Here is a 27,415-nt window from a genome sequence, read left to right on the forward strand (position 1 = left end):
ACACATAATGTCATACATTTTGATAATTTTCACCAAAATTCCAATTTCAACATAATTTTGCTAAAATGTTTAATTTTTCATTGAAAATAAAATTAAACATACATTAAAGATAAAAATTACATAATTTAAATTACTTAAAAAAAATTTAAAAATCTTAAAACTACATAATTCCCCGACGCTTGAGCACCTCTTGAATCAAATGATTGTGCCATGCCAATTAAGCTTCGTTCATATTCAAAGTATCCATGTTAAGGATCTTCAAATCGAGCTCCTCCATTTTCACCGATGCGAGCGTCTTCTTGGCCTCGGCTATGCCACCGATTTGGGCCGAATGTTCCTTCGTTTCGACGGCGACTTTCTCAAGCGCCTCGGAGTAAGACGATTGTGTGGTCATGGAAGATGCTTCTCCCTTCTTGCCATTGCCTTTGTCGAGCTTTGCCGCTTTCGTCCCTTGGGGCCTCGTGGTGATGCTCGGCTCCGATGAAGTACTATTAACTTCGCCGTCGGATCCCTTCAACTTCTTGGTGGAGTGGACATCGGTGGCTTCCGTCATGAACTTTTGACACTCGCGTAGGACTTTCCAAGCGCTCATATAGCCTAATTTCTTCTTGTGGTGAGCCTCGAACATCTTTTGGGTGGCTTCGGTGATTTGATCTTCGCTCATTCCGCTACCCCAATTGTTGTGGCATGTTTTGTAGTAGTCCATCCAAAGTCACGTCTCCCTCGAGACTCGACCAAAGTGGGATTTGATAACATCCGCCTTACGCGTAGGAGCACCCGACGGTTTGAAGGCGTATTTCTCGGCGATTGAGCCCCAATATTGGTGCAACTTTTGGCTGGTGCCCAAAATTGGATTGTGGGTACCCTCCGCCCACAAGATGCAAATGAGCTCTGTCTCGTCACCGGAGTAGTTGGTGCACGTCACGCCAGGCTTCGCCTCCGCCTCTTCTTCTTCAACGGTTGGCAATCGGGTTGGTTGAGTAGTAGGCACACCCAAAGCAAAGACGTTTGAAGCTTCAGAAAATGGAGCAAACCCCATCATCGGTTGAGTGTTAGGCACACCCAAGCTTCCGCCGCATTTCTCTAGATAATCGTCGAATTCACGATCCATTGAGCAAAATTTGAAGAAAGATATAAAACTTGGGAAGAGATGGAAGAATGATGTGAGAATATGAAAATTGTGAGAGATAAATTAGTGATAAAGTAAGAAAGAGAAAATAAAAAAAGTGATAAAGTAGGAGAGAGAATGTAATAAGAAAATATTTAATTAGTGTTAGTTTTTGCCAAATAAAGAATGTAGCATCTTGGTTGGGACGGCCCAAAAAGGAAAATGTTGCATCTTGGGTGGGACGGAGGGAGTATTATTTATAGAGAAAAAAAAGCAAAAAAAAAAGACCAAAAAGGGTAAAAAATTTCAAAATAATCGATTTTTTTTAATACGGCTCGTGTATTTCACACGCCTCACCATCGCAGCCGTCGTCCCGGGTCTCCGCCTCGACCTCGCTTCGACGTCGCACGGGTCGCCAGCGCGGAGGTCTTCGCTCTGGCCGTTTCGACCCCTCCCTTCGACCTAAGCATTGGAGTTGCTCTAAAAGATACACTTGAAAAATGATGGACATTATCACTTTTATCTAATTTATACAATCTTCTTAATTTTTGTGCTGAAAAAAATGAATCATATTTAGTGGGACAGATGGAGCACAATATTGAATTCGACACCGATTTTAATAAGATATATGTTTAATTGATAAAAGACCCCCCCATATAGATTATAATTGAATTCAGAATTCTTGTAAAAAAAACACAAAAACAAATTCTGATTGAATTAAATGTGAGCCAAATGTATTTTTTTTATAAATAAGGGTGTTTTGTAAGATTGGAATATATGTAGAATGTGATTGAGAATGCATGGTTATATCTAAAAAGAAAATGTAATATCTAATTTTTGTGAACACTAAATAAGACGATTGTTATATTCTTTTCGTAAATGGAAGGAATACTCCTTATATACGTTGGCTTACATAAAATGCATTTAACTCTTTTTGTTTCTTTTTAATTGAATGTGATGCATTTCATACTTGATTCCGTCAGTTCTCTCTTTCGTTAAAAGAGAGAGAAACATTCAAACAACTGAACAAGCAAGGGAGAAAACCATTTATAATAAAATACGTTGGCACTCTCTTGCTAAGAAAAAATGTTTGAGCAAGCCTAAATTTTATACAAGCTGACAATTCATTTAAATCCTTTCTTCAAACGTATAAAAAAAGCACATAAATAACTTCCTGTTAAATAGAATGTACCTTTCCAAATCCATGAGATGTCAATGCCTTTCGTTGAATTTACAATTACACAAATGGGTTCTAACTTCTACAAATGTTTTTTAGGTCGAATCTGACGCAAAGTATTTACTCATAACAATAACTTTCATGTAAAATTCACTCTGAAGGTTTAGATCAAAAAAATAGAATTGCAAGTTAGTTTCAGTAGAAGCTCAGTGTCATGTAAAGAGAAAACAGCATAATTTCTATGGGACATAAGCATCCAAATTAAAGCTCAAGTGCAAAGGTCAGGATGAATTAATCTTAAGGGGGCATTTGTTTTTCAGAGTTAGCCTTGATAGATAAAAATAATAAGACTAATCCTCTATTTACTAAAATAAATTAAAACTTTAAGATATCCCAAAACTATATCCCATTGAAAGAATGGATTAAAGATATCCTAGTAATAAGGATAAATAAAAATACTCAAAGATACATCTTATTCTTATCAATCATAAAAAATAAATACCCCTTTAAATATAATATAAATAAGTGGAACACATTCAAACAACCATTTCATTTTCCTTCTAAGAAAACAAACATTTCATTATTTTGGGAATAATATTATTTTCTTGTTATTTAATGTGTGTGTGTGTGAAATAGCCTCACTTTCCTAGCCCCAAGACAAAAGAAAAGTTTACCTAGTCTATTTAATCAACTACCAAATAAGCCAAGAAATTATAGCCGTAACTAAAAAGAAACATGCCTAGACAAGACAATAGAGAAATTACACAGGTTTGTTCAAATTAAGAGCACCACTGCATCAAAGTTTCTCTCAGCGACAACTTGCAACTATCTGAAAGTAAGCTAAAGAAAGAGATATACATCTTAAATGTCTTCCAAGATCCCAGATAACCAAATTAAAAGAGCAGAAGACCATTACCTTTAACATTCAGTTTCCAGAAAATCTGTATCTTCATAATCAACTGAGTAGCTTCTTGCAACTTCACCTGATGATGACCTAACTCAAACGGTAATGGTAATGACAAGTTCGACATAGCCATTATAAATGGCTGATCTAGAGGCCTGTATCCACCAATCAGAACAATACCAGACTGTTAAGAGGATTGTGCAGCTTAACTGGAAGAATATAGCCTCAACAATGACTACGAGTTAGCATTTCCATACCAACTTAAATAGATCAAGCAGAAAACTTACAGACAAGACTTAGCCATAAGAATATAGCCTCAACAAAGACCATTTGCTAACATTTCAATATGACCAATAATCTTCTTTTTTCATAGTATGCAACTTTTATCAGGACAGTTAGTGACTACTGATTCACACCAGGTCAATAGAGTCAAACCCTGCGAAACTAGGAACCAAAACTATCTACCAATTCCTCAAGTTGGCAAAAAAATTCTTTCACTGAAGAAAATTTCAGGAACAATTCATCATTGCATGTATGTTAACAGTTAGGCACAAAGATATGCAGAGTAAAATTGAGACCGAATTAGATTCCTAATATAAAATGTGGTTTGCAATTTTGACTTTAAATTTCAAAACTCATTGTCGCCTCATCTTGGATCGACTTTGCAATTCCAGCAGCTGCTCAAGTGATACCAGAGACCATCTGTCCTCAGTCTGGGCAAACACCTTTTGGTTGAGGGTGTCTATAATTATGCTTATATTACCGAATCCATATATTTGATGCCCATCTTGCATTCTACCAGGTTTAGGCTTGAACAGCAACCCGTTTTGTTGAGCATGGATTTCAATAACTTCTTTCAAGCTCATCTCATTTCCACCACTAATGCCCTCTGCTGGAATATCATTATCCAAACTTGGCATGGCCCTATGTTGAGCTTGTGCAGCAGCTTTTTTCTGAGTCTCAAACTGCCTTTGCTCGCGCACCCTGAGATAGCTAATATTCTCTTTCAATCCAGGTGGAGCCACCTCCATGCCTTCGACTGCCTGGTTCATCATGGCCAAACCACGATTAAGCCTGAATCGGATATGCTCATTTGCCTGAAGTTCTTGAGGAAGGAGCTCTTTCCAGTTAATGTACCACTCCGTCACTTCGTCAAAATTTGGTTTCGAACACAACCAATGATAAAGTACTTCTTCCCACTTATTAAAGAAAATATCCATTAACTGCAGCATGTGATGAGTAGGAATAGCAGTCACCCAGTTTACTACCCAATTAAATTGTTCGAGCTTCTGGTTGGCTGGATTTATTTGAAACTCATGCATGACAGTCAATAATTTTGGAATGATGTACCGAACCATTAAGTGCTCCCAACTGGCAGGATCAAACACAATTTGCCAAGGAGACAATATGGCAAAAGCTGACATATCACTAGGGTGCCAAGCATGAAGAACACTAGCCAATCTATTGCGAATCGTGTGATAGCAATTCTCGAACTTGTGCCCCAACATTGGTAACCAAGGGTGGATCCATTTATGGATAGGAATAGTTTCTCTCCGTGGATCCCAAGAGTCTACCGCAGACGATATTTTTGGCATAACAACAGTGTCGAGTATGGCCTGTCGGATAGAAGGAGGCAACAGTTCTTCCCAAGTTTCCAAATACCTAAGCATGGGCTCTGCGTCCCTTGCCTGCCAAGAGTTGGTCCCAGATATTCTTACAGCGGGAAATACAACTTCCATAAGCAGTTGCACGTACGGAGAAGCTGTACCAGAGAAATTCAAAAACTCTTTACCTTGCAACAAATTCTTCCATAATGATACCACCTCAGTTCCATGAGTTGGATTCTGAAGTGGGTCCCATCCCTGAAATATTCTAATAAATAGAGGCAGAGCATACGAGCATGCAATGCAAGATAGGTTGCATAATGTGTACTCATCAGGAAATCTTGTCTGTAAATCTACAAATGATTTAGCAAGTGATTCTAGAGTTAACAATCCCGAAGAGCTCTTCTCAACCATTTGATCCAATACACTTATTATCTCCTCCATGTTTCCAAGCCGCTGCTTTTGGTCATGTGCCTCCTTTTGCAGCTTCTCCTTTTCCTTCTGTAAAGCAACCACAGTCTCTCTTTCATTCCTCAGATTACTATCAAGTTTCAGAATGTCATGCTCAACCATATCAAGTATCACTTTGATATTATGCTGAAGTTCGGGCATTGGGACATCATTTTCCCGAGCAATCTCTTCTGCATTCAAGTTTTCTAAATTTGTCAGGACCCGAACCTGTGGCCCTCTCATGTCAAAAACCTTCTGAACAACTTCAAAACCTTTCTCTTCCTTCTGGGCCAGCAGTTCTGCAGCTGTTATATAAGCCTTCTTCTTTGAAACTTTCTTTGACCAAAGCTTCTCTTTAGTGCGACCTTCTAGAGATTGGCTGGGACGTGGAACAGATTTTTCATCTACCTCCTGTATTGCTGGACGAACAGCCTCTTTGTACTCATTAAAACCCATTCCCATATTCTTAGGCCGCAGCTTGGCCTCTATAGGAGCCATAATTCCCTGCTCGTTTTTACCAAGGCCGCCACCCTTGTAGCCCATCTTCTCAAGCAACTTCATTCCAATACCCTTGGTATGTTTCTCAAATTCACCAACACCATTCGGGTCTGACTCCCTCTTGCTAGCTTGAGATGATTTCTTGGCTAGCTTAGCCTTCTCCTTTTCCTTCTCTTCCCGCAACTTGGCACCTTCCTTGATAATCTTCCCAAAGGCAGTAGGCAAGAAGTCATCATCTTCTTCCTTGTCTTCATTTGCCTTTTTAGAAGAAGCAGAACCAAATCCGAGGCCTAAACCAGCAGGTTTGACATCATCCTCCTCCATTAAATCATTATCCTCCTTGGAGTTATGGTCAATCTCCTGACTGGGCATAACCAAGCCAGTCGAAACAAAACTGACTGGCTTGGAGTAATCCGTCTTCTTCGACAAATCTTTCCTGCGCTTCTTCTTCGACCCAAAATCCTCGTCAGAGTCACTATCACCAGAGGCAAACACACCATAAAGAACATCGTCTTTGGTCTGCACACGTTTCTGTTTGCGCTTGCCATAAAACTCGCCACCAATCCACTGGCCATCGTCATAATCCTTATCCATGCCGAACCTTTCCATCTCCTGATCTTCATCCATCTTCTAGTAAATTTGGTAGCCTCTACAAAAATTTATAGCTCCGCGTCAAGCACCTAACAATATAAAGAGGGTACAATGAGATTACGCCGCGAGAACAAAATTAAATTACAATTGTTTGCCCTAGTTTTATTCGAACAAGTAGCTCGCGCAGAGGCAGCGTTTCTAAGAGACGATAGGCATAAATTCCAATTAACTAATCAATTCGGAATCATAAGAAGCACGAAAAAAGGAGAATCTGCTAGCATGAATAACTTAGGAACAAAGAACCAAAAAAAAAAGCAGAAAACAATTTAGCAAGAAATGAAACAAATAACTCACTTTAAAAGCTGAAATCGCCTCTTTCCTGAAGACAATGGCAGTGGAGACTGTTACCTCAATCAGACAGCGAGAGAGAAACAGATTTTCTATGTTTTGAGTTTCACCGAGTTAGGGATGAGACACGAGTATTTTCTGTGTTTTGATTCGGGAAGTTATAAATTAGGGGGTTTTGTTTCGAATAAAAGCAGATGTAAAAAGAAACAGAATTATGTCGGTTATAATTTGTTAATCGGGGCAGGGTGAGCCCATCAAAAGATAGGCATAGTCCGCCGCAAACATATATGGGTCTGGACCGGCCAAGTGGGCTTGAGGCAGGCTACGCTTGGGCCCTCGCGATGCGGATGGAATCATATATCCCACGGTATATTGTGTCTCACTCTTAATTTCTCTATTTTATAATATTTGTTGTAAAAATTGAAAATCTTATTATATAATACACTCTAATTAAAATTTATTACTAAAAATTGAATTTTAAAAAATTATATATTATAATTTTGAATTAATTAACCAAAATAATCCATTACTAATACAAATAAATATAAAAAAATAATTATAAATTCTAGTTGGATGAGTGAATCCTTGTTAATTATCTTTAAATTATATTAAAATACTCCCTCCGTCCCACGAAGCATGACACAGTTTCCTTTTTGGTCTGTCCCACGAAGCATGACACGTTTCTAAAAATGGCAAAAAAAATCACCCTTTATTCACATTTTCATTTTTTCACCTACCACACTTAACACACAAAATACCAATTTCTTAATTCTCGTGCCGAAAAAAAGTGTGTCATGCTTCATGGGACGGAGGAAGTATAATAAATTAATATGAAAAAATAATAATTAAAATTTAAAACAAATTGAGTGGAATATGGTGGAACACATGTAAAGAGAATCTCATTTCTTTTGATGGGGGCCATAATTTTACTTATCAATAATATATCCAGAACTGTCAAAATATTTTTAAAAATTATTCCCTCTAATAAAAGTGATCACCTTTCCATTTTAGTTTATCCCATTAAAAGTGATCACTTTCTTAAAATAGAATATTTATTACTTAATTAAGATCAATTAATTAATTTAATTAAAATTTCTAATTAAATCTAAATCATTTTAAAATAAACACACACACACACAACGCCGCCTGCTCTCTTCCTCTCTCTCTCGTTGCCGGCCCGCCTACCCCCTGACCTCCGGCGGACGACAGCAGCGCCGACCGTCGGCCCGTCTCCTGACCTCGCTCTCCCTCGCCTCTGCTCTCTCCCTCTCTCTCTTGTTGCGCACACATACACGCACAGCAGCGCCACCCAACACAAAACCTCCCCCTTCTCTCTTCTTCTCTAGTGGACACCACCCACATGGCCGCCGCCACCTCTCACCCCTCCGGACTCTCTCATAAATCCAGTTGCATTTTGGAAAAAATGAGCTCTAGCCAAACACCTCGTAGTGGTTAAATAGATCCGGCGTGAGAATGAAAGAACATGAATATATACATAATCACACATACACACACAGAACTGGAGATGTTTGGCAGATTTGCAGATTTGCTAATTAAGAGTCATTTGTTGGCAGAAAGAACTGGAGGTGCCAGATTTGCAGATCCTAATCCACTTTCCTAAAAAAGTCACTTGTTGGCGATTTGGGGGCTAGGGCTTTCAGATGGCTATTTGGGGGCTAGGGCTTTCAGGCGGCGATTTGGAGAAGGTGATGTCTGGTTTGGCTTAGGGGTGAGGGGCGACCGCCAGCGCCCAGATGCAGTGAGAAGTTAGGTTGAAGAATAAGAAGTTAAGGTGAATGAAGTATTAATTAACTAATTAATTTTGATGGACTACAATTAATTAAAACATAACAATTCCTTCTTAATCATCGTGCCCAAAAGAAAGTGGCCGCTTTTAATGGGACGGAGGGAGTACAAATTATCGATTTTGTATTAGTTACATCCTTTGTTCTTTCTTTTACTCCAAAAAATTGAGATAACTCATTGGATGCGACAGTAAATTTAAATATTTTTTTAACTTACAATCCACTTATGAAAAAGTCCACGTTAGTTATGTCATATAATTTTGTCTCAAAAAGATAATTATTCTAAAGGGCTTAATGCCGTTAAATATTCGAACTATTGACATTTTCGCGTTTTGCAGTATTCTAAATTTTCTATCCCAGTATATCACAACTATATTATTAATTTATTTTTGCATTCTCCGTGAAATTACCCCCAAATTGAAGCTGACTTGGTAGCCGAAATAGTTGATGTATCACCATCGGCCGATGTACCAAACAACAACGTTTTCTTTAAAATAAAACATCATCGTTTTATCTTAAATTAAAGTGTTTAGTTGTAACTAAAGTTCTTATGCCCTTAGTTCTAAATAGGGCAACCACTGTGTCGCCGCCTAACATTCGGAGCTCCGGCAAGATGTCGTCGCCCAGCGGCACGATTACCAAACCGCTGTCACGAACGGCGGCACTGCATATCTCCTCGATCGCACTGAATCTCGGGACGTAAATATAGACGTTGAGGACGAAGCCCTTGTCCCCTTTCTGGAGCAAGCCCCCCGTCGTCAAATTGTGGAGCAGAATTGGTATATTCTCAATCCAATTAGTCGAATCTACGTCGTACAGCGGCGACAGTGCATGGGGACGCTGCAAGGATAATCGAGCCGATTAAGGACACAAGAGGAGAACCACTGTCATGAACAGAGATCTTGATACGACGCCACTCTTAACGCTACAAAAAATGGCGTTAGAATTTAGCCCTAATTCGAACTCATTCGGCTTATCATTATCAACATCACTGCTACCGCTCTTAACACTGCAGGCACAACCCAATTTATCCATCTTCTTCAACAGTAGTAGACTCGATTTTACAAATCGGTAAGAAAATCTAAATAAAGAAAGATAGGGTGGAAAGGATTGGGGGTTTTAGCGACTGCGAAATATGGCGTGTGTGTGTGTGTGGTTTCCACCCATGACAACTACATAGCTGCTTCAACTTCTACAGCAGATGAGCATCAATTGCCAAAAACTAAAACAATATTCACACACAGAGAGAGATGAAGAATAAGAAGCCGTATGAGGACACGTGGGAGGGACTAGAGCACAGGGAGAAACGACGTGGTTTAGATCAAAGAACAACGACGTCATTTGTGTACATGTCATTTAAAAATAATTTCAGTTTTATATATTCCGATTGCCATGTCGTTTATGTTTTAGGCCACATCAAAAATTAAATTGTCATATAGATATATTAGTTTACCGGAATTCTTCACCGCATGCAAAATTGGATTAGTAACATAGGTAAATGCAAAACTCGGAAATAATAATAGTTCGGGTTTTAAGGGCATTAAACCCTATTCTGAATATATTGTGGCATTTGGCGAGGCATGTTAACTTTTAGAAGTTGAAAAATGAACGAATGATACAATTGATACAAAAACGATAGTTTTATGATTTAGAAAATAGTCTTGATGTTCCCAAGGGGACACCAAGCGGTGCGACCTTCTGTGTGTGAACAGTAAAGTCTCGGGTTCAAACCCCACTGCTCCCCCTCCCCAACTCCCCCAAGTAAAAAAAATAGTTTTGATTGTGCGAAAATATTTTGGGATTTAAAATGATATTTATCATTTTTTTAATTACTTTTTTAATATAAATTTGTATTTTCAATTATCTAAACAAAAATAATGTAATTTCATGTGGCATCTAAACAAAAATAATTCAATATATTTATAAAATAAGACTTGAATTTATTGAAGATTATAATACATTTTTTATTTTTATGTTTTTAGCCCTAATTTAGGTTTTAGGCTCGCGAAGCAAACAATAGTTATAAATAAAATTACAAGCGTTAATATTTTTAAATGCTAGTGATGGATCATAATTTAGTTCAAAATTTATGCGTTGACCTGATTAGCCCGACAATTTAAGAGGATTAGGGTTGAAAATTTTCAATCCTATAAAATTGTAGTTCGAATAGCCCGAAACCAATAGGGTTGGCCCGAAAATAGCCCGAACCCGATAAAATTGACCCGAAAGCAATGTGTTCGCCTGATTATATATACATATATTTTTTTTTTCGTTATTTGATTTTCAACTTCATTACTTTCCTTCTGAAAATTAGTATAATAAGATTTTTATTTTTTCAAAAATTTCTGAAATGTATTTTGATTCAACATTGAAAATTTAATATTAGAAATATACTTATCATATTAGAAAATACTTAACGTAAAATATTTAAAAGCGTACTTCTGAAATTGACACTCATTGTTTAAGAGTTTAGAATATTTCATTTTTCTTTCTCGATAGTATTGAGTTACAATCTTGTAATTAGTATGTTGATTATCAAGATGTATGTGTTGATATTGATCGTACGTATTATGTGTTGTTGTTGTTGCTTCCTGATTGTCCATCTTAAGTCGGATCTTATCATTATTTAATTAGAGAAATGATGTCTTGAGAATCTACTAATAATATGAGAATTGAGAATCCGTATGAATAATTGCGAATAAATCATTTCATTTTGATGAATAGGTCAATACTTTTTATGAACAAATATTTTAATATGAGGTTTGAAACTTTGAATCTTGGAGGCGACGACATTTTCAAAATATTAAATAGATACGTCTGTTTATCAATTATACTAATTTATTCATGAAATTTATAATTTTATTTATTATTCTCATTTTTTCACGAAAAAAATAAATTTTTAATAGAATCTATCTCTATTTAATTATGGTTAGTTTTTCTAGATAAACATAACTATAATGCTTTTATTAGAAAGAAAAAAATCACACTTTTCTCATGGAGCCATGGTGGCACATCTTTGACTTTGGCAGTACATTTGTTCAACTCTAAAATAATCAAGGTGTATTGGCCTATAAATACCCAAATTTTTTGTATTTTTGGTTTTGCACCTCAACTTTAAAATCAACCTATAAATACCCGAACTTTGTACTCTTTCTGATTTTGCACCCGAACTTTAAAAATTCGTTGGGTGCAAAATAAAAAAGAATACAAAGTTCAAGTATTTAAAGTTAGAGTGCAAAATCAGAAAATGATAAAAGTTCGAGTATTTACATGCCAATACCCCAATAATCAAATACTATGAACTGGAACTTTGATTCAAAGGGCGAGTTCACAGTGAAAACCGCTTACTTAGCAGGAATGGGATACTACAATCCACATCCCAATGTGAGTACGATGGAAAAGAAGAGATGGGGAAGGATGGTGTGGAATAACTCCCTACCTCCGAAGGTTAAGGTGTTTTTGTGGAGGGCGTTCAATAACATGATTCCTACTTCTCTGAACCTCAGGAATCACCATGTCCCGACGAAAGGCCTGTGTGAGTTTTGCAAAGACCAATGGGGCTCAACCGAGCACAACCTTTTCTTTTGTCCGATGATTAAGATTGCTTGGAAAAACTCGCAGTTTTGGAATTTTTTGAGACAGGCGAAAGGGCTGGAGCTGCTGGATATTGCAGCAATCATTCGGAAGGAGTTTGAGATGGAAGAGTATTGGCTTTGGTGTATCATGTTGTGGAAAAACTGGACTTACATTTGTAACACCAAACATGGAGAGAAGGACGGGCTGGCAGCACCTTCTGAGGAGGACAGTCATGCTTTTTTGGAGGCTTTTCTTGAGGCAAAACCTACTTACACACAAGACCAGTGGCTTGGAGTGCAGCTGGGATCAAAAAAATGGCTGAAACCTCAACCTGGGAGAATTCGGATGGATGTTGATGCGAAGTTTGATCCTGCTAAAAAGGAGTACGGAGTGGGGATGATCGCTCGGAATCATGCAGGTGAGATTATTGTGGCTGCTGCAAAAAGATTGACGCCGCCATCGAGTGTGATGGTGGCGGAAATTATGGCGATTATACAAGGGATCGTCGTTTTTTGTGTGGAGAATGATATCTCGCCGGTGGAAATTTACACGTATTTGATTCTTGCGGCGCGAGTCATGGTGAGCGAAGATGAGGATTCTCGATGTTTGCCCGATGATTTAAAAGAGATTGTTCAAGCTATGAGGCAAACTTTCCTTATTAATGTGAAACATGTGTTTTGTGACGCTAATACTGCTGCTCATAGTTTAGCGGAATTTTCTTATCGTTGCTCTGAGCCTAGGAATTAAGTTCGGGGGGGGGGCTGAAATTGTACGGGGGTTCGGGGGCGGTAGGCCCCGAGAAATTTTTTTTGGGCATTCTGCATATTTAAGGTATTTTTTATTAAAATACGAGCATAATACTAATAATAACGAACAATATTTTCATAGATTATATAGTTTCAATATATCACAAAAAAAATTTTGGACATTCCGTATATTTAAGACATTTTTTTATTAAAAGGCAAGCATAATAATAATAATAACAAACAACATGTTCATAGATTATATATTTTCTATATATTACAAATTAGTTTCAATACATTATAATTTTTTTTAGCATTTCATACATATTAGGCATTTTTTATTAAAAGACAAGTATAATAGTAATAATAACAAACAATATTTCATAGATTATATAGTTTTAAATAACAGAATTATCATTAAATTAAGTATATATATGAGAGAATATAATAACCAAATACTCTTTTATAAAACAAAATTATTTCATAATAGGTATAAACATATATCTATATATATTTTAAAATTTAAAAAAAAAAAAAAACTCAAAATTTGGGAGGGGGCTCTAGGCCCCCCTGGCTCCGTCCCTGTCTGAGCCCGTCTGTTGGACGAGAGAGTTCCCCTCTTGGCTTAGAGAGATTGTTTCTGTTGACTCTTATTAATATTATGGTTACGTGTTGGTTCTCCAAAAAAAAAAAAAAAATCCTCAAGTTATATTATTTTTTAACAATCCTACATTTTGTTGAGTAGGCCGTTAGAAGGTCCTTTGGCACCGCCAATGATATTTGATGTGTTCTTTTTTTTTTTTTTTTGAGATGTATATTTGATGCGTTTATTATGATAACACTTAACAATATTTGGAGCTGTTAGTTTTTTTAGTAGTTAAAGCAGCCAATTTCGTTTACGACTCAATCAAACATGGAAAACAAGATTGGCATGCCGATTGAAATAATTAATCAATTTATTAATTTAGACATTTTATTCAAATGCATTCAACAAAACCCAAATTACTCGATTCAAATTCTAGCACAAAAACTGAATCCATGTTTAGTAAAATTGTATTTTGATCACAGAATTATTAATAAATAAACACGAGGACATTTTCTAAACGTAAATGAATTAATATATAACTACAAATATAATCAGTAAACCCTAGTTTACTAAACCTTGACTTAAGCCATATTTAACCATTGATAACAAAAATTACGACTTTCGAGGAGCCTAGATGGAAAAGATGAGAAGATAACAAAAATGGCAATTCGAGGACACGCGGCGTCTTCCCATTGTCGAAAGACGACGAATATTTTTCAAATTACGAAATCTTTTCTCATAAGAAAGAAGTTATGGTGTGAATTAAAATATTGAGAATAATAAGCCTATACTATAACGATTTAAAATAAAAGACGAAGAATTATCCCAAACAGAAGAAGTTCACACAAAAAGCAAAGGCAGAAGCTCAGAAATGGAGACCTGGTTCATCATCATCGTCTCACTCTGCGTCGCCGCCCTACTCAAAACCATACTCAGCCTCTTTTCCCCGAGCACCAAGCACCTTCCGCCGGGCCCTCCGGCGATCCCTCTCATCGGCAACTTCATATGGCTGCGCAAGCCCATCTCCGACCTGGAGCAGATCCTCCGCCGCCTCAAACCCCGCTACGGCCCCATCATCACCATCAAGATCGCCCACCGTTTCTTCGTATTCGTCGCCGGCCACTCGATTGCTCATCAGGCACTCGTCCAGAACGGCGCCGTCTTCGCCGACCGCCCCGGCCCCCCGGTCACCAGCACCTACCTCAACGCGCCTCGGAAGACCATCAGCTCCTCCTCCTACGGGCCGACGTGGCGCCTCCTCCGCCGCAACCTCACGCAGGAGATCCTCCACCCCTCCCGCGTCAGGGGCTACTCTGCGTCGCGGCGGTGGGTGTTATCTCTCCTCATGGACCGTATCCGCGGCGCCGCTGACTCGGAGTCCTCCGTCAGGCTCATCGATCACTTCCAGTACGCCATGTTCTGTCTGCTCGTGCTGCTGTGTTTCGGGGATAAGCTGCAGGAGAGTCAAATTAAGGAAATCGAAACCATCCAGCGTAAAATTCTCCTGAGTTTCCAGAGATTCAATGTTCTCAATTTCTGGCCTCGATTGGGGCGGATCATATTCCGCAAGCGGTGGAAGGAGCTGTTTGAAATCCGCGACGAACAGGATAGGATCCTTATTCCTCTCATCAGAGCGCGAGTTGAATCGAAGAGAACGAGGAAGACGGAGGATGAATTGGTGGCGTACGTGGACACGTTGGCGGATCTGGTTCTACCGGAGGAGAAGAGAAAGCTTGAGGAGGAGGAAATGGTGAGCTTATGCAGCGAGTTCCTGAGCGCGGGCACCGACACCACATCGACAGCGCTGCAATGGATCATGGCGAACCTAGTGAAGCACCAGGAAATTCAGGAGAAATTGTACCAGGAGATAGTCGGCGTGGTGGAGAGCGAGGAAGTAGTGGAGGAGGAGGATCTGCAGAAGATGCCGTACCTGAAGGCGGTGGTGCTGGAGGCGCTGCGGCGGCATCCGCCGGGGCACTTTGTGCTGCCGCACAAGGTGAAGGAGGAGGTGGAATTGGACGGGTACAGAATCCCCAAGGATGCGTATGTGAATTTCATGGTGGCGGATATGAATTGGGACGCAGAGGTGTGGGAGGAGCCGATGGAATTCAAGCCGGAGAGGTTCGTGGCGGCGTGCGAGGGGGAAGGGTTCGACGTGACGGGGAGCAGAGAGATAAAGATGATGCCGTTTGGGGCGGGGAGGAGAGTGTGCCCGGGATTTGCGTTGGCGCTGCTGCATTTGGAATACTTCGTCGCCAATCTGATTCGGTCGTTCAAGTGGGAAGCAGATGGTGACGTTGATCTCACAGAGAAGCAGGAGTTCACTATTGTCATGAAATCTCCATTGCGCGCCACCATCTCTCCCAGAAACTGACCTCCACTCCACCCTTTATAAAAATGCATTTTCTACTTTAATTGCTTCAAATTTCATATATACACATTGAAAACAAAAGATGCTTCTGACAAAATGAATATAACACGAGCTTTTTTATGTTAGTAGTATTTCCCATAGCCAAATAGCAAAGGATTAAAAACCATATATCAGGTTTGCATACACGTGCACGACCACTTTGCCTCTTGAAATTTAATCTCAGGATAAATTAAATAGCATTAGTGAAGACTGTACTAATAGTAAAGTGATATTGCTTTGTATTCCACAGAATCTTATTCAGAAGCATGATCAAAAATCAAAAATCAAAACGAAACCTTCTACCTCTTAACGAATTCCTGTCTTGAAAATTATGCCCAATTGTTTCGCAAACAAAATCTTATTATGTATAAAACTTAATTAGTAAAAAAACAATGGCAAAGTTAATAAATTATAATTGAATGATTGCCATCAAAGTTTGTAAGGCGTTGGATTATCTGAGCTTGGCAGAGGAGATTAAGAGATAGGAAGGTTTTGTGTCGTGGAGGGGAGTGGCGTACGAGGTGTGATCAGGGCCAACATCCGTTGAGGAAAATCCTGACCATTACGAACATCAACATACCTGAGCTTGCAGCGAATGTTCACTATTGCTCCAGACGGCAGGAAGTGAACCCATTGCCCAAATCAATACCTAAAAACCATATATCAGCTTTCAATTTAATCTGACCCTAAATAATTAGCATTAATTATTGAAGACACTACCAATATTGGAAAAAGTGGAGATCATTCAACAAAATATATATTGCTTTGTATTCCACATATGAGCACGAATCCAATTGTTAAATGTGGAACTCTATCAAAGTGGGAAGCAGGCGATGACGTGGATCTTACTCAGAACCACCATCAAAAATCTAAACGAACCTTCTAGCGATCAAAATCTTACTCCCTCTGTTCATGAAAGAACTTCCTAGGAGGGAGTGACACGGGTTTTAAGAAAAAATATTATTTAGTGTATTGAGAATGGATAAAAAATAGTTGAATGTATTGAGAGTGGTGAAAAGGTGTTATAATTAACATTGGTAATTGTGAAAAGTAAGAGGATTATAAGTGGTGGGGTATAGTCCAAAAATAAATAGGAAGTTCTTTCGTAGACGGAGGAGTATTATATATGAGTAAATAACAATTGCAAAGTCAATAAATCATAATTGAATGTAATAAGATGATTGCCATCAAAGATTGTGTCTGATTTCTGTTAATTTGCAAGGTTTTGTAAAAACGGGGAATTTATACTCAGAAGTCAGAATTATTAGGGAGCTTCCTATGCTACAACCAAGTTTTTAAAGAAGCACGGTTGTCTTCAACAATTATATCAGAAATAAGAACAAAGTTGCCAATGCCAATGCAGCAGCATAAACATGGATAGAAACGGTATGTATAGCCTTCTGACAAAAGCAATCAAATCTATATCAAATTAAAAAGGTTTCTTTTCTTTCTTTCTTTCTATTCAGAATACAAACAAGACAGCACTAGTTGGTTCAAATTTTCTTGTGTATAAATTTGAAATAAGTAGAGGAATAACTGATTTTGGAATACAATCTCATTTCAACTTCATTGCCGCAAAGGATTCTGCCACACCCATTGCAGTTTCAATGCGCGATGCATCACTCCCCTGAAAGAGTGACAAAATCCATTAGATGAGATCATATTCATACCACTACCCAGATAATAAAACCAAAGCGTTCAATTCTAACAATTCTTAGGCAGTTATCAGATTAAAACAACAGCAGCTATATGCATAAGCACGCGAGAAAATATTCTGTTTTCCGTTCCCATATGAACGTGAGTTATTCTAAGAATCATAAGAGGTGATTGAAATGGCATTACTCACCTGGCCTTGAGCAAGACCTCCTTTTCCTCCACCTCCTTTTCCATTAATCAATTCCAAAACCTTTTTCAACCATTCCGTAACATTTAACTGCTTGTACTTGCCATCTTTTTCTGGTACACCAGCACAAACAAAAGCCTTGTTCGCCGCTTCGTCTCTGCTAAAGACCATGATTGCCATCCCCTAACATAAGTAAATCAGATTCAGAGAACCATGTGTCAGGAACAAGTAGGAAGTGTTGATAATTTAAGAAATAGTAAGTGGATGATAATTTAAGTAGGAAGGTGCCAAGAACCTTCTGCTCCATCACTTTGACAACTGCCTCACGGATGGCAGTAGTATCAGAACCAACATCAACTAGTGAAATGCAGTAGGTCTTTCCATTCGATGAAGCACCTTCAGCTGTTTGTATGGCTGCTTCGATGGCTTTCCGCATATGTTCTTCAGCTATCTTCTTTTTTGCTTTAATGACTTGGCTCTGATAAAAAGACAGTTTTATATTCATTTTCTCTCTCCCAATAAAACTTCCAAAGTACGTCATCACATTATAAGAGAGTCAACTAGGTAATCACATACGCACTTGACAAAGAACAGGATTAATCACTAACTATCAGGAAATTGATGAAATTTGTTTTAGTATCACCATCTAGTGAATGACTACCATTAATTTTCAAGTGCAGATGGAAACACCCTGCACATACACTAGCACCATATGAAAACCCCACCAACTCTTTTCTCAAATAATTTAATAGTTCACAGATCTCTGTGGACAAGTAAGATTAGGCTCAAGAGCAGTAACATATAGCTCCGTTAATACACAACAGGTGTGTGTGTGTGTGTGTGTGTGTTGGTCTAGTGGTAGAGTGGTTAATATCTGAGGTCAAAAGGTCACAAGTTCGAGTCCACTGTCACGCAACCTTTAAATTTAAATGTTCACAGATAAAAAAAAATGCACAACAGACTCGAGGGTGAGAAGTACCTGAAGCACAGAAATTTTTGCCTTGAGATCAGCTTTTGTTGCAGAAGAAACAGATGCTCCTTCCACACGACTATTTAAGGAAGTTACTTTCTGAGAAGTAATTAAGAAAAAAAAAAGTCAGCTCATAATATCAATAATAGGACAGAGAAAAAAATTATTTTAGTGATGGTAAAAAACAAAAACGAGCATATATTAGTCTTTACAGGAAAATGAGTCTTCAAGAACATGCCACTTTAGCAGAGAGATTGAGTGTTCAAATTATAAGATGTGACAGGACAAATTGAAGGAAAGTAAGATTGCATGTCAAAGTTTCAGGCTAGACAAACAAGGGAAGTAGCTATCGAAACAATCCCAGCATATTACTGACACATATTTCAAATCTAAAATACAGGAACCTGCTCCAGAATGCTTCCTTCAGTTTTGGATGCTTCATTTATTTCTTGCTCAAGTGATGACGCCAGTTCAAAAGCTTTGAAAGCATAATCCAATGTGACTGCTGTAACTCTACGGATTCCTTTAGCAATTCCTTCCTCTGATAAGAGTGCAAATGCTTTGGCGTCCCTTGTATTTGATATATGTGTCCCTAAATGAGCATGTCAACTTTATTAACCCAGCAAGAATTCGCTGTAAGAGGTGATCAAAGTCCTTTATTTACCTCCACATAACTCAGCAGAGATCGATAACCATTCCTCACTTTCAGGATTTGCAAGTAAATCCTCCACTTTGCGACCAACTGATACAATCCGAACAGGGTCAGGATACACCTACAAAAAAAAGAAAAAGGAGGGATGAAAGACAAAACAAGCAACCACCAAGATGGTCTTCAAGTATAAAAATTCTACAAGCTTACCTCCCCAAAAACAGCTCTTAGACCATTTACACGTTTTGCATCAGCAAGCTTAGTCTCCTTTGCGAAAACATCCAGTTCAGCCTTAATCTGCTCGTTCACAATGGACTCTATTTTTCTTAGTTCCTCGGGTTTCACAGGCTTCCCTGTAAAAGATTGTGGGAGAATCAGTTGCTAATATAGAGAATGCAAAAAATTAAAACTGGAAAAACTAAAACGGGTAAGCTTACCATGAGAAAAGTCATATCTCAGCTTCTCAGGAAGAACAATGGATCCTTTCTGGTCGACATGGTTACCAAGTACCTCCTGCACTTATCACAATGTTTTGAAGGCTAATTTCAAAAATAAACAGGACCCCATGTAGAGAGCAAGTTTCTGTTCGGGCCTTACCCTTAGAGCAAAATTCAACATGTGCGTGCAGGTATGATTGGGAGCAATCAATTTCCGTCTATCATAGTCAACCTGTTCAGCCCCAACAAGAAAACTACTTAAAGGGCAAACAAAAGTACCTAATTTGTGGGTATTTAAACGACCATGATGAAAATTTTAAGCATAAAATAAGGTATCACCTTACAAACTACTTTATCGCCAATGTAGAGCCTGCCAGTCTTTCCTCTAAAAGAACCAATATGAATAACAAACCCACCATAAATCTGAACATTACTCACTTCAAAAGCTCCATCGGGGCCTTCAATTATTCCTGTATCATATATCTACAAGACAAAATACTGAGCGAGTGAATACAGAACTGTGCTCCAAAACCCAGGATGGTTTTGCATTTACACACAAAAAAAAGGCAAGGATAATTATGAAAAACAGAGTAGAGAGATATAATTGCCCAACACAAAAGGAAAACTCACTAATTTCATGCGAGAAAACTTTACCTAGGATAATGATTTGTATATTATTGGTGTTCGTCAACTATGTTTGTGTCTTGCAGACCATCTCACGAAATCTTGCATTATAGTCTAACATAGTTAAAAACAATTACAGTTCATGCAAACACACTTCAGTCTACGACGACCAATCGATCAATCTTGGGTAACCAGCAGTGAAGTTACAGCGAGTTTAATGTGATTATGTTAACTAGCAAAACAAGATTAGCTTTCTTTAAAAGCAAATTTGAGAGCCAATCTGACACTTAAGTAAAAACTATCCACCACAGCAAATTGAAAAATGTACTGGGCATATTTAGCTTCTAGAAATAACCAAATTAGGAGCTCACACTCTGAAGGTGAAAACCAATAAGTGGCTCCTGTGACGACCAGATGAAATCCATAGCAGATAGATGTTTACCTGACCACCTTGCTCAGCATAAAAACTAGTAGTTTCAAGGATTAAGCCAACTTCTTCACCAGGAACAACACTTTCAAGGAATTCACTCCCAGTGTAAACAGCTTTAATCACACTTGTGTGGTCCTTGAAAATCAGAATGCAAAAAAATACAAGTCCAAAATGAATTATTTATGGCCCCAGACCAACATGGTAATAAGATTTATTTGTAGGAATGCAGACAGACACAAAAGCCAATTTTGACTTACAAAGAGTAGCAAGAACGATTGAATGCAGCTAATTAACATGATTACAAACCTGAAACCAAGTAAATTTGAAAGAGTCATCTGTAGCAGAAACCCCTTTCTTGTGCAATGAAGCAGTAGCATCGGCATCCATGGCAATAACAGCACCAGCTTGCTAGAAAATCCACAGATAACTTTTAGCATAACCATATTCAGAGGAAACATAATCTTTGGAGAAACAACTGTCAGGTACTTCTCTCAGTGCATCAATATCAAGAATTATTCTCTAAACTTGCTTATGAAAAACAATTTTGCAGCAAGGACATATTTCTAATTCAAGAACTTTAATTATGAGTTTCTTAAAGAATCATTAGAAAAATATCTCTGAAGAAGAAGATTTTTTTTATTAATTGTTAGTGTGTATTATCACCTTATTCTGTGCACTCCTTGATCTTTCTCGTGCTTTATTCATAGCTAGATTAAAGCCTTCCACGTCCACAGTCAAGCCTCTTTCTTCGGCCATCAGCTGATAGACATAAGTTGTTGGTCACAATCAAAAGAACAAAATCATTTTCACACAGAAAATTGGGCAATCACCTGAGTTAAATCCAAAGGAAATCCATAGGTATCCCACAAGTCAAATGCATCCTGCAATTAAATGAAAGTTTGCAGTTAGAGGCTAAAAACCAATTTTCCTGATTGCAACAAAGGCTAGTAGACCAAACGTATTATATAGTAGGTGTTTTCACTTTGCAGGACACCACAACTACGCATGTGTCTATCCAATCAAAATCTGCACAGCAGATAGGTGAGAATCAAGAAAGTTGGGGCAAGAGCATGAAAATTATCCATGTGGAGGTAGTCTGAATAAATGAGAACATAAGAGAAATTCAAGATGTTTTAGACATAGGTGTGAAGCCCTTCCATGCCTTGACAAGGAGTGCAGAAAATATAAAATCATCTCCTTAATTAAGTGAGGAAGGAAAGACCTAAAAAGAACTGAAAACAATTTTTAAGAAAAAGAAAATTATCCTAAGAAATTACAATATGTGTATTGTTCGAACGCAGTGGCAACATATGATCGATATATGCTACCCACATAATGGGATAAATGGTTAGTGCTTGCTGTTGCTGCAGATGAGAAGAGGAATTCCAGGAAATCTGTTTAGGACTTGGGTCATTTCAGATAGATTGCATCTGAGAAATATGGAGCTCCATGCAAGGTCATAAAAATATAATGCAGCATGCATGCTAATGCAAGAAATTGAGTAACAAAAGAAACACTTTCAGGTGACTATAGAGTGCCTATGTGGAAATGAGTAATGATGTATGAGTAGTATAGAAGCTAGATTGGCCTTCACACAAGAGAGGTTGATAAAAGCACCAAAATTATTATAACTGGATAGAGATGAACGACAACAAAACTGGCTAATCACTTGCCTGTCCACTAAGTGTTTTCCCTTGGACTTCTTGAGCAGCCTTCTTAAATTTCTCAATTCCCTATTGAAGAAGCAGACCAGAGCATTAGAATAGATTCATAATTTCTTCTAGGGGATCCAAACCAGTATCTAAACAAAAATGACAAAAGGGAATGAAAATTGAAACAAAATAAAGGAAATTAATAAACATACTTTAGTCAAAGTCCTGCCAAAACTGGCCTCTTCATCTGCAATGATCTCCCTAATCTTCACGGCATGTTCTTTCAGCTCCGGAAAAACATCACTCATGACATCCACGACAACTTGCACCAGCCTTTTCACATAACAAAATAATAGTATGAGAAGCAATAAACAAACTCGATTCTACATTATACAACAAATATATATGTAAGACCACAATCGAGGAAATAGGGGTGGAGTATATAGTGGAATATCTTGACGATGGAAAAGTACAGTACATAATACAAAGGATATATTGAGGGGGGGACAAAAACGAAAAATGAACAATATGGTAAATGTGTACCCATTGAAGAAGCCTGGCTGAGCTTTCAGGACTTCAGTGCCATATCTGACAGCTCGCCGAAGGATGCGCCTCAACACATATTCACGCCCATCATTACCTGCAGACCAAGATATCAGCCTCACATCCAGCAAAAGGACACTGCTAGCATATGTCATTTTGGCATCAGCCTACTGTGTAGAAGGAGGTAGAGAACAAGAACTTGAAGTGCACTTATATTACTCCCTCCATCCCATTTGACTTGGCATGTATTCCTTTTCGGGCTATCCCACTTGACTTAGCCTGTTTTCTTTTTGAGTAATCACTTTACACTACATTAAATATGGGTCTACACACCTTTACACTACAATCTTACTCTCTTAAATAACCGTGCCAAATATCAATATTACTCCATTTCTAATAGCAGCAATTCAATTAAAGTTACCAAATGCTACAAAAACAAGTCAACAAACTCTAAGGATGTGTTATCTTTGGTTGTAAATTTATCATGAGAAAATGAAGGATAAAAAAAATTCTCCCTATAAATACCTCCTTTCTTTTCCCTCAGTTTCTACGAAAGAGAATTTCACCCTTTCTCATTCCTCATTTTCACTCCAAGGAGGGATAATATTATCACCCCCTCAATATATCAACCTATTAACTATTCTACCCAATATGGTCCACGACTTTAATTTAACCTAAACTACCTTATCCACTAAGGTAGGTCCCTTTCTCCACTCACATTACACTCAACTACAAGTCTACAATTATTAAAACTCGTGCCAGTCCCTCCTAGGACTATTTTTAAAGGACAGAGGGAGTAGTTTTAAAAAATAATTTCCATGCACATAAGTTGATAAATAGAATTCTTAAAAATAATTCAACATTCAAAATTTGGTTCCTACACTTCTATAGCACTATTTTCCGTACTTGCGTAAGTTAATTTGATAAAATAAAAGGATTTTTCAAAACGAAAAAAATAGAAACTGTCTGAACCACCCAACCACCTCAACCAGCACTACAGACTGGCCCACATGGGCCACGTAATGGTGGGGCTGGTGTGCCCAGTGGTCCTAGCCCACTGTGGCAGCTATGCTGTAGGCACAGACAGTTCTATCGGTGATTGTGGGTTAGCAAAACCATGCAACCAATATAGCATGAAAGCGCAGGAAATGCCCGTTCATTTCTTGCAGGCACAAGATGAACCTGAAGATGCCACACTTGGAGAGGAAAAGATAAAAAGGAAAGGAAAGAAGAAGAAAGACATGCTGCTGTAAATAACACATTTAGAACACATTTATAATTTATAATATTAATAGAAGTCAATCCAGACATCTTTTACAGAGGATCCCAAACGTTAACCATAGGAAAGACTGTCCACATTACAACTTACAAGGACTAAAAGTAAGTAAATGAGTTCATTACAGTTCAGAAGGGACAAGATAATAAGAAAGTTACGAACAACAAAAACTTCATGATTCTCATCAATGTTTGCTGGCAACTTCACATATAAAAGCAAATGCAAAAGGCATTAATCTTGAGTACCATGAGAACAAAAAAAATACTTGTGCTTCTCATGCCATCTAAAAAGATTCACATGACAAGCATAACCGTGCAGCTATATATTGACATTTTTCAAACAAGTTCAGAAATTCAGATGCCAAGAGTTCAGAAATATGTTATTGCTGGAAATAAGAATGAGAAGTACACAATGTCTCAGGCACTACAAGTTACAACTTATGAACTAGGCACATCGAAAATCATGATTACAAACATTAGTACTTCACCTGGACAAGAACCATCAGCAATAGCGAATGAAATTGTTCTAATGTGGTCAGCAACAACCCTGTAGGCCATGTCAACTGTGTCTACGTCATCACGTCCAACTTTTCCAGTGTACTGGCGGGCTTTAGTTGCCTACAAAGATTAGAAATTACTTAGAGACCACAAATACCTACCCATGAATATTTAAGTAGAAAATAACAGATTGGGAGCAAAATCCCTTATTATTTTCTAAGACTCATGTCTTAGTGTATCAGAACATATTTCACAACCTTTAACATTTAAAACATGAAAACTTCTTATTATCTAAAATGATTCTTCAGACTGAAAGAAGTTTAGTTTACCAAGACTGAGATATTCCGATTTACCTGTTGTATTGCATCAAATATGGGCATGAATATATCAGTATCGTAATTGCTCATCTTATTTTGAAGAATAGAAGTTAATCTTTCAAAACCCATCCCAGTGTCAACGTGTTTCGCAGGCAGAGATTTCAGTACTCCATCAGCTTCCCTGTTAAACTGTAATGTGCAATCAACTCAGTTGCTGAAACCATGAGCAAATAAATACCCCCCCCCCCCAACTCAAATAGGCTAAGATTTTAAGAATTACCTGAATAAACACAAGATTCCATATCTCAATCACTGTAGGATCATCATTGTTCACAAAGGATGCAGCATCACGTCCGCCAATTCTATCAAAATGGATTTCAGTACAAGGTCCACAGGGTCCAGTATCCCCCATTTCCCAAAAGTTGTCCTATTCAAAGTAGCATAAGATAAAGAAATTTAGTGAATATAGAAATTAGACATCATTTAGATTGCTAGATAAACTGAATGCAATGTAGAACACTAAATATACAAATACATATAATTAACAATAGGCACATGAATACAAATATGTACTAGAACTTAGAAGAACTAATTCAGTATCTTAATGTTCTGCTCCAAATTCAGATGTGTCCATGGTATCGGATCCGCTTCAAGCATCCATTTAAGCGAGATCTTTCCAAATTGTTTCATGACAGTTAACATCAAATTTAGCTATGAACTCACAGGTACAAAGATATATATAGCTACATATGCATGCACATTTATAAATAAGTAAAATCATGCACGGTGCAGACAAACTAAGGGGAACAAGAGAAGAATTCATACTTTACAACCAAAAGGTAAGACACGATTAGGAGGGAGAACTTTGAGCCAGTTATCCCTCGCTTCAAAGTCAGCAGGAAGACCAAGTTTCTCATCGCCGCCAAAATAGGTGGCATAAATTCGATCGGCAGGCAACTTATATACCTGTTACGAAGTACAACAAATCAAATATAAGTGGAACCAGTGAAATACCAAAGAAGACAACAAAACTCATCTCGGCATACATAAATCTTGAAGGAAGCTTGCCTTGGTAAGAAGCTCCCAAGCCCATTCAATGGCCTCATTCTTGAAATAATCCCCGAACGACCAATTCCCAAGCATCTCGAAGAAGGTGTGGTGGTAAGTATCCTTGCCCACATCATCAAGATCGTTATGCTTGCCACCAGCACGAATACACTTCTGAGTGTTACAAGCACGTTTGAGTTTGCTTAACTCCGTGTTAGGGTCAACCGTGCCCAAGAAGATCGGCTTGAACTGATTCATACCTAACCAATACAATCAAACACACACCAGTAACAAAAAAAAAAATCAGCATCTATAACTTAGGCTGCCTTCGGATCACAAAAAGCTACTCCACTTCAAATTCTGTATAACGCTTTCACTGACACCAATTTGAGCAACTAATCATTCAAATCCAAAACACATCCAATTAAATAGAACTCCGAATTGCAGAAAACACACATATTCGAGAAGTGAAAATTTACCAGCATTAGCGAAGAGAAGAGTGGGGTCATTATGGGGAACAACAGGGCTCGATATCCAATTGACATGAGCTTTGTCCTCGAAGAATTTGAAGAATGTTTCCCTAACTTTCTTCGCCGGCCACTCGATTTCAGTCGCCTGCGACCCCATAGAATGCGTTGATGATGATTCTTCCGCCGCAATAATACTGCTGCGGCTGCTATAGAAGTGAGCTGGCAGGAAAAGCACGAGACTCCGGGGTGTGGTAGTAGCAGCCGGCGGCCGATAAGGACGAGGTGATGGCGGCGGCGGCGGTAGCAGCGGAAGTTTGAGTACTCTGCGGAGTGGTAACGCCAAAGAGGAAATGTTCCGACTGCTACCTTTGATAGTGTAAACCCTCATCCATTCCCTTGTTTTGCCACCCTCAAAATATTTATAAAATAGCCTTTTTTCTACTTCTTTTTTTTTTTTTTTAAGGTAAGGGTGCTATTGCTACAGGTATATATTTATAGCGTCAATCAAATTGTCAATAGATACGTAACTTCGCAAATTATATTAGTATTTGTGTGTGACAACTATGTGCGCTTGTGGTGTAAAAGTTTATAGTATTAAAAAGATAATTTATAATTTAAAATTAATTTGAAAATTAAATATTGTAATTTTGCAAATATCAGAATAACTTAATTTAAATACATATATACGAGTATTAAATATAGTTAGTTTGTTTCTTTCAATTATTGAAATAATAGTAGAACCAAAAGTGTGTAACTAAAATATATAAACACATATGTATTACAATATATATACCGTTCAAGTCATTATTTTTTTTAAAATCGAGAATCGATTCAAGATAAATTTTAACAAATATATTTCA

At 38.0% G+C, this 27,415-nt stretch overlaps 4 protein-coding genes across 6 annotated transcripts; 1 reads left to right on the forward strand and 3 right to left on the reverse strand.

The window, feature by feature from the left end:
* Nucleotides 1–176: 176 nt before the first annotated feature.
* Nucleotides 177–3,529, reverse strand: LOC130993259 (uncharacterized). Of its 2 annotated transcripts, XM_057918083.1 has the most exons (3): nt 3,202–3,529; nt 1,466–1,661; nt 177–1,083 (listed from the first exon to the last, which is right to left on the reverse strand). In XM_057918083.1, exons 2-3 carry the CDS (start codon nt 1,617–1,619, stop codon nt 713–715), a joined length of 525 nt encoding a protein of 174 aa, XP_057774066.1. In that variant the 5' UTR covers nt 1,620–1,661; nt 3,202–3,529; the 3' UTR covers nt 177–712. The 2 variants fall into 2 exon arrangements, with proteins under 2 accessions (XP_057774066.1, XP_057774067.1); XM_057918084.1 differs by having other exon boundaries at nt 177–1,661.
* Nucleotides 3,530–3,666: 137 nt separating this feature from the next.
* Nucleotides 3,667–6,875, reverse strand: LOC130993258 (septin and tuftelin-interacting protein 1 homolog 1-like). Of its 2 annotated transcripts, none has more exons than XM_057918082.1 (2): nt 6,687–6,875; nt 3,667–6,390 (listed from the first exon to the last, which is right to left on the reverse strand). In XM_057918082.1, the coding sequence occupies exon 2, from the start codon at nt 6,366–6,368 to the stop codon at nt 3,825–3,827; it is 2,544 nt and encodes an 847-aa protein (XP_057774065.1). In that variant the 5' UTR covers nt 6,369–6,390; nt 6,687–6,875; the 3' UTR covers nt 3,667–3,824. The 2 variants fall into 2 exon arrangements, with proteins under 2 accessions (XP_057774065.1, XP_057774064.1); XM_057918081.1 differs by having other exon boundaries at nt 3,667–6,421; nt 6,687–6,874.
* A 7,261-nt stretch (nt 6,876–14,136) lies between these two features.
* Nucleotides 14,137–15,886, forward strand: LOC130993260 (cytochrome P450 89A2-like). The gene has a single exon (XM_057918086.1). It carries the CDS (start codon nt 14,262–14,264, stop codon nt 15,762–15,764), a length of 1,503 nt encoding a protein of 500 aa, XP_057774069.1. The 5' UTR covers nt 14,137–14,261; the 3' UTR covers nt 15,765–15,886.
* Nucleotides 15,887–17,220: 1,334 nt separating this feature from the next.
* Nucleotides 17,221–27,015, reverse strand: LOC130993261 (alanine--tRNA ligase-like). The gene is made up of 23 exons (XM_057918087.1): nt 26,565–27,015; nt 26,107–26,345; nt 25,864–26,004; nt 25,319–25,465; nt 25,075–25,227; nt 24,712–24,841; nt 22,949–23,045; nt 22,618–22,738; nt 22,427–22,486; nt 21,584–21,634; nt 21,417–21,512; nt 21,060–21,161; nt 20,766–20,888; nt 20,039–20,182; nt 19,860–19,931; nt 19,700–19,775; nt 19,473–19,615; nt 19,278–19,386; nt 19,018–19,205; nt 18,623–18,712; nt 17,939–18,121; nt 17,647–17,826; nt 17,221–17,427 (listed from the first exon to the last, which is right to left on the reverse strand). The coding sequence occupies exons 1-23, from the start codon at nt 26,941–26,943 to the stop codon at nt 17,356–17,358; spliced, it is 3,096 nt and encodes a 1,031-aa protein (XP_057774070.1). The 5' UTR covers nt 26,944–27,015; the 3' UTR covers nt 17,221–17,355.
* Between the last annotated feature and the right edge of the window lie 400 nt (nt 27,016–27,415).

This window comes from Salvia miltiorrhiza, chromosome 7 (assembly GCF_028751815.1).
Source record: "Salvia miltiorrhiza cultivar Shanhuang (shh) chromosome 7, IMPLAD_Smil_shh, whole genome shotgun sequence".
Classification (NCBI taxonomy): Eukaryota; Viridiplantae; Streptophyta; class Magnoliopsida; order Lamiales; family Lamiaceae; genus Salvia; species Salvia miltiorrhiza.